This window comes from Schistocerca nitens, chromosome 1, assembly GCF_023898315.1.
Source record: "Schistocerca nitens isolate TAMUIC-IGC-003100 chromosome 1, iqSchNite1.1, whole genome shotgun sequence".
Taxonomy (NCBI): Eukaryota; Metazoa; Arthropoda; class Insecta; order Orthoptera; family Acrididae; genus Schistocerca; species Schistocerca nitens.
In genome coordinates this window covers 829,168,254-829,180,762 of record NC_064614.1, presented here as the reverse complement: position 1 = coordinate 829,180,762, position 12,509 = coordinate 829,168,254, and the positions used below count along the sequence as shown (strand labels likewise).

Here is a 12,509-nt window from a genome sequence, read left to right as displayed (position 1 = left end):
GTTCATTAGAAAAGGTAATTGGAGGACAAACACCATTTTCTAACCCCTGTAAAGAAATAAGTGTATCACTGCCATAACAAAACATGAAGTACATTTTCCTAGAATTGAAAATGTTCAAGAGGGATGCATAATATTTCCAGTACATTTCTCACATATTGCTGTGACCAATTAAGCAAAGGTTTGTCCACATACATAATATTTCAATGAGTCTGGGTGTGTGCTCTTATAGAATGACATTTACTAAAGTGCACATCTGTCACAAAAAATAGACACGGCACAACACATCACAATGTATTTATGATTTCTCATTTGATTATATTGTCTAAAATTCGATAAATTACTGTATGCCTGATTTGTAAACCTTTTGAAAACTTCACCACAATCACAAAAGAATGGTTACAATGTCAAACAGATTTAGCCACAGCAGAATGTATATTCTCATTCACAAATGATGTATTGTAGTTCTTACACAAGCAGATGTAGCCAGTGGGTAATTTTTTGTCTATCTCTCTATTGCTCTCAATAGTGTGGCTCACATAAAATGTTTCTTGGCTAAGTGTGCCATTACAGTACCAGAGCAATAGTGTGGAAAATATTACTTCTGAAGACAAGAAGGAGAAGGAAAACACGAACAACTACTGAAGTGTGGCATGACATTTTTAGGAAATGATATGTCCCATCTTCCACGCTTCCATGATGACAAAAGATGTTCATGACATTCAGTAGTAGATAAGTGTCAGGACATCCACCTGTGAAAGATATTATTATGATATGTGCAGATGGGAGAACACCTTGAATCCATGACATCTACAAGGTGGGACAATGAGCAAATGTCTCTACCTGCTGTGTGGGGCTGCTTGTTACTTAGTATCATGGTTTGAAGCTGTTTAGGAGACAAGTGCAAAAAGAAAAAAAAAAAAAAAAAGGACAATGGCTACAATGGACACCATGACGAAGGACTGTTGAACTGTCTTGTGTAGAGAATACTTCTTGTTTTGATCTTGTCCAAGCAAAATCTTTTTTAAAAAGCTCTGTCAACCCGCAGTGCGTACGACATTACATATCGAGACATGATGTTTTGTATGAGAAAATGATGCAATAGAAGGTTTAAAGTTCAGTTGTTCATATCATTCAAGTAGCTTGGAAGACAATTATTGCTCTCTTTCAGCACCCATCCATGGACTAGAAGACGAAGTCCTGTGAAGACTGCCGAAACAAGATCAGGTGGAGCTGACTAGTAGGGCCACCTCAGCAAACATCAAGAAAGTTGTACAAGAGAAATTTACTAAATAAATTTAACATCAGATGCCAAAGAGTTACAGATTACACACAAGAAATGTAACGCTGATGCCACACAAAAAATCATCCATGTTCCATTCCATTACATCATGTAATGTCACACATATTAGGCCACTGTCTACAGGAGTTTCCCTTGTACACTGATGAGCCAAAATAAACTGCTCTTGAAAACTTAAAGGGTGAGATGGCTAAAGTAATTCAACATATTAAATAATTGGTGGAAATGTGGAAATGACTGAAAGTGTGGTAGCATGTCACCAAATGTCTCACACTCATGCACAGAAAGCTGGACATTACATGGTGTGTGGTCAGCATGACTATAGAGCAAAATGAGACTGGCCCTTCAACAAGAGGCAGCTGAAGGAATGGGAAAACACAATGTGTGTCAATCAGTATGCAGTTACAGTGCACTGTGGTGGTGGTGTTCTTTACAATATGGCCTTGAGACAACATATGGATACCTTTACACAAGAGAGAATCACTGGGAAACTAAAAGAAGGACAGAGTGTGACAGGTGTAGCCCATGACTTTGGCATTGCACACAGTATTGTTTCACATGCATGAGGATTCTCCGAACCACAGGACTGCTGTTCACAGGAGAGGTGGTGGTTGACCATGGTCAACTACAGCAGCAGATGACCTCTACATTGTGCAACAGGCAAGTAGGGATCACGGTCAAATGGTGGGTGCAATTGTAACCACATTTAACAGGACTACAGGGCATGCCACCTTAGGCTCAACAGTAGCATGATAGCTGCATTGGGATGGTCTCTTTGCATGACCGCCAGTACACTGTGTTCCACTGTCACCCGTACATCACAGGTATCGTTTGCAATGGTGCCAAGATCATAGGGACTGGACCAATGGGAAGTGGGATCGTATGATCTTCTCAGATGAGAGCAGATTCCATCTGAGTACTAATTCTGGATGTACCCTCATGCCACTGTACTCCTCCCACCAGTGCATCTTTTCAGGGATGCATTCACCCTAAATTCATTTTTATGGATGACAATGCACAATTGCACGAACAATACAGGTAGAGGAGTGGATATTCGGCAGTTGGGACTGGCCTGCCCATTCCCTTTGCGAGCTAACATCCCAAAGATGTTCGGGCTCACATGCGGTTCCTCTTTGTCGAAATGTCTTGGCTCAAACTCGTTGAGGGGTTGAAATGCACGTGTTGCACTACACGCCCTAAATCAGACACTTGTGTCCCTTTGGTTAAATTGTCTGGCTGATGGCAAGTTTGCGAAATACAAAGTTACCATAACATATAATAACAGTAATGATAATATCGGTAATTAAATTAACAATCCATAAGTGATGTAGGCCACACAGTTGCGATTTGGTTAGAATAATGTTTATTCAGAAAGCAAACTAATAGCGAAAGTGGTCATATTTAGAGTTACTGTTACATTCGAGCGTAAATCCATTAGACACAGTTCGATCATTCACAATCTCATCGTGAAATACAAGTTATCTACGTGAAAAGTTAAGAGTTCACACCAGGCATGCGGCTGCTCACCACTCAGAGACTAAATACCGCGATACCACACAATGCGAAATTTTCTAATTCGTTTCACTTCCAAGCTGCCTAAAGACTGACTGTTCGCATTCGTGTCTCAATCTGAACTGTACCCTTTGGTGTCTCCAGGCGAACTGTCCGCTTTCGCGTCTGCACCAGCACTGTGCCCTTTGGTGTCCAGACCAGAACTGTCCATTTCTGCCCGTCCCCCGCCACGTTTCCTGTTTCCAAGGGACTTGTGGTAGTAACTGAAGCACCAGGACGGCTATGGACTAAGTGAACATTATTGCACACCACCTGTACCCCTCCATACTTGATGTCTTCTGACAGATACGCCCTCTTCCAACAGGATAACTATCCATGCTACAAGTCGATAATCATGCTACAGGACCTTGAGGAGCATGATGGTGAACTCATCTTAATTTCTTGGCCACCAAATTTGCCTGATCTGAATCCAATGCAACACATGTGGAATGCTATAGGGCACCAACTCCAAACCACTGGTCCGTAACTCTCAGGAATTATGTGGCTTATGTGTATGCATATGTGCGCTGTACCTTACGACTTGTTGAATACATGCCACACAGAATCACTGCCGTACAGTTTTCTAAAGGTATTAGGCAGGTGGTTACAATGTTTTAGCTCATAAATGTATATAAACCTTTGTCCTATGAGACATTCAAGTTCAAGATGTTTGTTGATGATACAACCATTCTGATAAATGCCAAACAAACCTATTCAACAAGCTGACTCTTAAGACATTAATGTCGGCAGTACTGACGTTGTTCAAGGTAAGTTTGCTATAAATAAAGATGTAACAAACTACATTTACTTTCCTTCTATCATAAGGACAACTTCAAATACTGGAAACCCAAGTGACACAATATCCACTTATTCCTGGTACTTCCACTTTATAATGTGGCACAAATTGTTTTTGGAAGATTTTTTTCAGATCAAAGAAAATCTGTCAGAGAGAGAGAGAGAGAGAGAGAGAGAGAGACCACAATCCCATAATCGCAATACACAGGAGGATAGATGGCCACTGACCACTGTAAACCAGGACATTTAACTTGTTTCAGGGAGGTGTATCTTTATGTGGAAGCTGTCTTACTACAAACTCAAAATCAGCACAATACTATATGCTGGTAACATGGCAATTCTCATTGAAAGTAAACAAGAAGTTAGTCACGTGGATAAGGAAATAGAACATATGCTAGACGCTGACTATATCAGCATACACAGCAGGTGGATATTTTGTATGGCTAACATTAAACTTGGACAAGAGAGGCTTAATGAGATGTATGAACTTTGGTACATCTCAGAAGTAGAAGGAAGACACAGGACAGACTTAATAGCAAAGACTGCTCAAGGCAAAAGGTCTTTCTATAGAAAGAAACAGCTGTTAACATTCAAAAATAATAGAGCTTGAAATCAGAAAAAAGGATATCTTTGGAACATGCCTCAGTACAAAAGTGAAATACAGGCAATCTTATGGAGTACTTCACTGTCAACTCCCAAATCGGCAAGCTCACTTGCACAGATTGCCAGCCTAAGCCATGTGACATGCCACTAATCCACATCCTGTGGCAGGGAGAGCCTATGCAGGCAAGGACTGCAGAGCCCCTGTTGGAAGGGTTGAAAACATGCGGATTGAACAGCACATGAGCAGTCATGGTTCAGGTTGCGGTCACCCGTTCGTAGTCAATGTGGCCTGCTAACTACAGCGAAACCTCACTTTTACACTTTTCAAGGGACTTCAAAAAATGGTATAAAATGCAGGAAAATGTAAAATGTGGGAAATAACTTTTTAAGTAGTAAAAGTTACGTGTAGGATACCACCTCGCATTTTCGCACTTTGTGTGTGATATATGTACGTAACAGGCCTCAAACTACCTGTCAGGAACCTGTTTACTATCTTATAAAGATGTATTAAGTAATAAAAACCGCTGATGTAACTGGAATTGGTAACTGTCTGGAAGTAGGAACGTTTGACTCAATATCAGACATCTTAATTGATGTTTTTGAAATTCAGCACTGTCATTCATTATTTAAATCATGAAATACTGCACTAGTTACATATTTTTTCATGCTTAGCACAATGTGATTTGAGAATTTTTTCTCGCTGTCAAGTGCAAATATGTACATAAGTATTTTGTGTGGTGTTTGAATATGTCTTATTCTGCGTCTCTTGCTCTGTAGTCGTCTTTATGAGTTTATCAGGTACTGCGCCTCCTCAGTTACATGGAAAACCACACACACGCAAACTATCACTCACACTGTTTGTTTGTGTAACATAAAAAAATACATATGTAAATACTGCACTTGACAAGGACAATAAATTCTCAAAACATATTTTGCTCGTCATGAAAAATATACGTAACTGGCACTGTGTGTAAACTAAAAACATCTGAGCAACGCTAAGTGAATGGCGGTGTTAACTAGCAATACAAGTGGCCAAACGCTTAAAGACGCTAAATATAGTTCGACAAAGGTGTCATGATGACCACAACAATCACGGAACTGTGTTTGCGCAGTAGAGACAGTTTGGAAATGGTTGTGACTGGTAATGATATCTTTATTTGAACAAATCTAGTTACTCCCACCAGCCACCATGCCCAGTAGAGCTTGGCAGTGGCGGGAGATATGCACAAATTATTCCAACTTTTACATGTTTACCAGTTCAAATCTGCTGAGTAGAGTGCCCTGATGGCAAGAAACTTAATCATGCAATATTTGTATACATTACTGGATGACCAACATCATGCCAGCATCATTTTTTTCTCCATGAACATTTTTTCATGATGCATTAATCACAGGAAAATTATAAATACGTTGATGCAAAATCAGGAGCAAAATTAACATTGTGGACATAGGAAATTTGATGGAAACGATAAAAAATGCCATAAATGGCAGAAAAACATTAATTCCGGGAATATAAAAGCTGGGTTATACTACAGTTGTTATTACTTGGAATTTTTCAACTTCTGACATGGGATTTGAGTTGCTTTATTGAACACTTTGCTTGTACTGTGGCCTGTGGTTTATCTGGATGTTGCATCTAATAAAGTTAAGTAATATCAAATTGTTGCCAAGTGCTATTCACCTCATCACTCTTTTGTGTTCAAGTGCCATCTCATCTTCATCTCTTACTCCTGGTGTAACACAAAACATCTGGTGATGAAGAATCTTCGAGGGTTTGCTGTGTTTTGGCTGTTAACAAAACTGGATTCGAAATTTGTGCTTGTTTTGCTGTCATTGTTCCTTTTTGCTTGCTCTAACTTCTTGAATTCTTTTTCCCTTTGTCTTTGCTTGTATTTGTGCTTACTTTCACTGCTGCATTTACTGCAACTGTCTTCTTATACAAACTGCACAACACTCGCACTGTTATCTTTGTTCCTTTTAGCTAATTGCTTTTGCATGTTTTGTTCTTGTTATTGTGTAATGATGGCTATCAATCTGCAGAAACCCTCTTTAATTCAAGTTATTCAGTTTCTAGCTCAGAAAATGCACAATTAATGCAAATGATGACCCAGATCCTGTCAACCCAAGCAGTAGCAGCGGCAACAGCAGACACAGCAGCAACACCACAACCTGCAGCCCAGCCACAACAACTACAAGTGCTAAACTTAGTACACTAAACTCTCACTAACACAGCCCTCAAGAGTCCGGCCTCTCAGTAATCCAGCATACTGCCACCTTCTAATCGTTCAACCTGAAATGACACCTATAATAATGAAATTTCGTCTGCAACAATGTTGTTAGTTAATTATGATGTCCAACATTCCTGTACATTTTGAAATTGTGACTTTCCTTACAGATCATTATTGTGGCTTCTAAAGGGAAACAAGTTATGGTAGACCTCAAGTAGAAATTCGAAATTAGATATAAAGTGAACTGAAATTCTTCACAGAAAACCATTGGTGCTGGCAACAGTGTTGGAAGAGTAACTATTTATGACCAAACTTCCGCAGAAAAGGAGTAATCATAAGCTCACAGGAAAGTTATGATGAAACTGATGAAGAAGAGGACATAGGAGAGAAGAACATGAGAATATCTCAAACTGCTGGAGCTGGAGACGTCTTCCTGGAGTACATTATGCAACAATCAGAAACACGGCAGGACCTATGAAACGCTTGTAAAGCAATTGTGTGATAAAGCATACTACTGTCGTGTATCATCATGGTGACAACCAAAACTTTGGGACATGTTTCATAGTCAATGTCGAGTGACACCAATATGGGTGTACACACTCAAGGACTAAGTTTTCTGTAAAAATGATTGTATCTTTTGATTTGATAAAGTACGAGCCCTATGTTTTTATACTAAATTTTAGACACACTCAACAATCTGGCACTTCCACTAATCTGACACCCATACGTGCAAGGAATGGCCGGTTTAGCAAGAGTCTAGTGTATCACCTTTTCGACCACTGACAAAAAACTTCCCTATTTTCTTGATATGGTTGGTGTGACCACTTAGCGTCTCACTAAAAAACTATTCCTCACCATGCATCCTGAAAGTGTGGCCTTTGAAGATTTGGTAGTTGTGCTAGACAAGGAGCACCCCACAAACCAAACATCATTAGCATTAGCTTAAAGTGGCTGCATCTAGGTACTTTTTTTGGCCTCTAGTGACAATCAACAAATCTACATCTACATCTATATCTATATACTGCAAACCACCTCACAGTTTTTGTTGGAGGTTGCTTATGATACCACTTCCTTTTTTTCCTCTTACCTGTTCAATTAATAAATGGCATGTGGGAAGAAAGGTAGTTGGTAGGCCTCCATATGACCTGTAAATTCTCTGATTTCTTACTGTTGTCTTTTCATGTGAGATATGTGAGCAGCAGTAAAAAACTGTGTGACTGTTACCAGAATGTACTATCTTGCAATTTGTGCTATCTTGGAATTCCAATGGTAAACCTCTCCACAATGCACAATGTCTCTCTTTTAGCATCTGCCATTGAAGTTTGTCAAACATCTCTCACTCTTACTCTCACACTGACTAATCAATCACATGATGAAACATGTCATTCTAGGTTGGATTTTTTCACTTATTTCCAATTATTTAGTCCAACCTGGAAAGTGTCCCACACTGATGAGCAACATTCAAGAATCAGCCAAAGAAGTGTCTTGTAAATCACTTCTTTTATGGATGAATTACATTTCCTTAAGATTCTTGCAACGAATCTCAGCCCAGAATCCACTTTTCCTACTATTTATTTCATGTGGTGGTCCACATTTATGCCATTTTAGATAATTATTCTTAGGTACTTTATAGTAGTTACTATTTTCAGTGATTTGTTGCCAATGCAGGTCGTTTGTAAGTTAGTTACATAAAAGTAACTTTTATTTGTGGAAAGGGTAAATAACTTACCGAAATATTTAATACAGCATTGAATGCTCTATATCTACAAGCTTGATTCCCACCTATCACTGTTAGTTTCTGATGTGCAGACTTGGTGGAATGATGAAATGAGTTAGTCCAACAGTCATGATGGAGTAGTATAAGGCTGCAGAGCACGTGCAGTGTTGTTTATGGTTTCATGAATCCAGATCCACTACTACATTTCAGAGACAATTCAGGACTAAATATCGCAAGTCACCACCTCAGAGACAAAGTGTTATTAACTGGAACAATTGCTTCACCAGAACTAGCTGTGTATCACATAGGACAGTGGGTCAGTGTCAATCAGAGTCTCTGATACAGTAATTGAACAAGTTCAGCAGCCTGACATTTGTAGGCCAGGTAAGTCAATGTGATGTGCCAGCTTTGAACTGAATACACTTAGTGTTACAGTGTAAAAGGTATTACAGAAATACCTGTCACTCAAACCCTACAAATTGTAACTGTTGAAAGCTTTGAGAGAAAGTAACAAAGAAAAAAATGAGCTGAGTTTTGAGTAGAAACGTTTAACAAAATAAAGACTGAAGGTGCTTTTCTTAATAAAACTGCATACAGTGACAAAGCCGACTTCCATACCTGCAGTAAAGTGAATCAGCATAATGATCAGATATGGACGAGTAGAAGCCATGTCACATGATCGAACATGTATGGGACTCACCTAAGGTAAATGTATTTGGCACTGTAAGCTGTAACAAGATTTACAGTCCTTTCTTTTTTGCCAAGTCAATTGTAACTAGCCTATTGTACACGTACATGCTTGAACATTACCTAATGTCTGAATTACAACAGGATATGGGCACAGAATTAATATTCCTGCAAGATGGCACGCCACCACACTATCATTGTGAAGTTGTTGCTTATCTCTGTAGGAATGTGCCAACTCTGGTGGTGGCCATCACGATCACTTGATTTAACCCCATCAGACTTCTGTGCATGGTGTTACATTTAAGAAAGTACTTTTATTCCTCCGATTCCAGGAAACATCAACGAGCTGCAAAAATGGATAACACAAGACTTGCTTCATAGGATTTGGCACGATATTGATTACAGATGGGAATTTGTTGTGTTACAACAGATAGCTACACTGAACATTTTTAAGTGAAACTTGAAGGTATACCGCATTCAGTGTTATTTACCTTTTTCACAGTTAAAGGTGAACATCCACAATGTAGTTTATTTATTTACCTGTTTATGTACAATTCAGGGTTAATTGCCAGTTCCTACCTAATTCTCATTGCTCTGCAGCTCTTCCCGCAACACTTCCCTGAAGTACTCTTGAAATTATCTATACATCCAGTGATAATGTTCCATTAAAGGTGACATACTGAGTCATATTTGCATGGAAGTCCTGAATCCAATCATAAATGTAGTCTGGTACTTTGTGAGCTCATATTTTTTCAGCTAAACAAAAGTGTGTAACCGTATCAAATGAAGTCCTAAAGTTCATGAACACAGTTTCAGCCTGCATGTCACTGTTTATAGAAATCTATATCTTATGGATGAACAGAGAAATTGAGTTTCTCAAGATCTATTTGTGCAGAATTCATGCTGATTTTTACAGAGGAGATTTTCATTCTACAAAAACGTCATAATTTGTGAGTATAAAACATGTTCCATAATTCTACAATGTATTGATGTCAACAACACACACCTATAATTATGTGTATCTGTCCTATGACCATACATGTAAACGCAAATGAGTTGACAATGAAAAAGAAAGGGATGCAGTTAGAAGTCTGTCAAATCTGTGCTGCAGGAGAATGTTGAAGATGGAATGGATTGATTGAGTAAGGAATAAAGAAGCCCTGCAATGAGTCAGAGAGAAAAAAATGCATAAAAGGCAGAGGGATTTGGCACATTATACAGCAGTTACAGAAAACTGTATTTGTGCGGTCGTCGCGAGGAAAGAATCACAGGCATGGTTTGATAAGAGTTTTATTTTGTAGACTCTCTTTTTTTGTGCTTTGATTGTGTCTTTGTTGCAGCTTTAGTTTTTGAACTATTAACAGCAGATGACAATCCTTGAACTACATCTATTTTATGGTACTGACTATGTTTATTAATCTAATTTTATGTATTTATTATTCTCCCCAATAGTTTTTATTAATTGAATTTCGCTGTCCCAGAAGTTGTTGAAATGTTTGGAATAAGGTTCCCCTGTCACATATTCTAAGTAATTTGCAACTAGCATTCTGCATCCTAGGGTCATTAAGCACAAATTGGTCAAATGAATGTGTACATAAATAAGTAAATACCTCGGTCTTCGGTATCCTACAAGACTCAAAAGTTTTAAAAAGGACTGACGTTATGTTAACCATTGTACATCCCTTGCTATTATGCATCAAAAGCCATCAAAATTGTTGTTATTTATAACCCAACTAAGTACAGAAACTGAGCAATCACTTCATGAATTTTAGGTGTAAATATGGAAGTCTACTATAAGTAGTCAAGTAGTATAACATAGGAGAAGCAGTACTTGAAACGTCATTTACTAAGAAATACAGACTATAAATAACAATAGGCTTCAGAATAATTTTTAAAAAATTACTAAATAATCTGAAAAAGGACTATCCTCATAATTTTGTTTTCCTAATATGTTACATCCCTCTAATTATAAAATTATTTATATGATGAAATTTACTATGTTTTCCATATGTTGTGTCAACTACATCTTTTCAGGAACAATCTGGAAATGTTTATTCCATATCTCAAACAGGGAAAGGATGCCAGTACACCAAATTACTTGTGCAAATAAGAAAAATTAAAACACAAAAGGTGGTGAAAAAAGAAAAATGACACTTACCTGAGAGATTTATGATACAATGATGCAAGACGGTGGTGAATAGATGCTGCGCGGAACTGGTAAACAAGCTGTCGTGGACCTGGTGTTTCAAGATCACAGTATTTTAGTGCTTTTTGCAAGAAATCCACTACTTCTCTCTCCACTTCTTCTTGAGTCTATAAGACAGAAAACTTTAGTAAAAAAGAATACATAGATATAACTAATAGGTGCAGGTACACTACGCTGAAAATCAAATAAGTAACTGTAAATCAGGATGTAGTTAAGGTATTAAGATATCACATACAGAAGGAAGATTAAGATTTAACACTGAATCGCTATTGAGAATGTTTAGATGGGAGAAGGACAAGAAAGGTAACTGGCTAAGTAAGTGGCCATGTCCTTTTTCAAGGGAACTATGTCTACATTTGCCTTAAATGACTAAAATAAACCATGGGAAACCCAAATTCTAGATGGTTGGACAAGGATTTGAACTGCTGTCCTCTCAGCTAAGAGTCCAGTGTCATATGATTGAACCACATTTAAGTGATCAGGTGGCAATGCACTCAGACTCACACCTGAATATTTGGCACAGTTCATAATGCGTATGATAGCTGGACTCTTAAGTCAGTCTCCCCCCCCCCCCCCCCCTTGGAAAAGAACTTTCAGGGATATGGAAAGAGTGAATGTAACAGATTAAAAAGAAAGGCAACTGTCAGAAACTGCATTAATAGTTACCTATCATTAAACTGCTGCCAAGTATTGATACTGATTGAGGCTAATTTAAATACCACAAATCAGGAAGAATGCAGCTACTCGGAAAGAAAAAAAACGTTGTTTTTATCAAACAATGGAAAATCCAGGATGGTTTCAGTTGTCTGAGACTGCAGATGTGTGTGTGTGTGTGTGTGTGTGTGTGTGTGTGTTGCGGACAAAGGCCTTAATGGCCGAAAGCTATAATTGTGTGAATCTTTTTGTTGTGCCTATCCCAACTCAACATCTCCGCTAAATGTAAAGTTGTGTTTATTTACTTATATTAAATAACCCATTTTTACATCCTGTGTTGCTGTTTAGTCTTCAGTCTGAAGGCTAGTTTGATACAGCTCTCCACACTATTCTGTTCAATGCAAGCCTCTTCATCTTTGCATAACAGCATAGCACATATTAGTAACAACAGATGGCAACCTATGTCCATATCAACCTGCCTACTGAAGCCAAGCCTTGGTCTCCTGTAATGTTTTTACCCCACAATTCCATAACCAAGTGACCATTCCTTAATGCCTCAGGGTGTATCCTTTCAACCAATTGCTTATTTTAGTCAAGTTTTGCCATAACACTACTTTCTCCCCAACTCACTGCAGTACCTCATCACTTACTTGATTAACCCATCTAATGTTCGGAATTCTTGAATTCTTCTACAGCATCGCATTTTTTTTATTCTCTCCTTGCCCACTTTGCTTGTCAAGCTCCTACAGTGTGTTCATAACTTATTTGGAT

General features: G+C 38.4%; 1 protein-coding gene across 2 annotated transcripts in view; it reads right to left on the bottom strand.

Moving 5' to 3' along the window:
* Nucleotides 1-12,509, bottom strand: part of LOC126262869 (erythroid differentiation-related factor 1) — a 244,620-nt gene that overhangs the window by 45,491 nt on the left and 186,620 nt on the right. For both annotated transcript variants that reach the window (XM_049959739.1, XM_049959746.1), the window contains exon 16: nt 11,037-11,191. In XM_049959739.1, the coding sequence (XP_049815696.1) occupies nt 11,037-11,191 (155 nt within the window). The remainder of the gene's footprint in view (nt 1-11,036; nt 11,192-12,509) is intronic.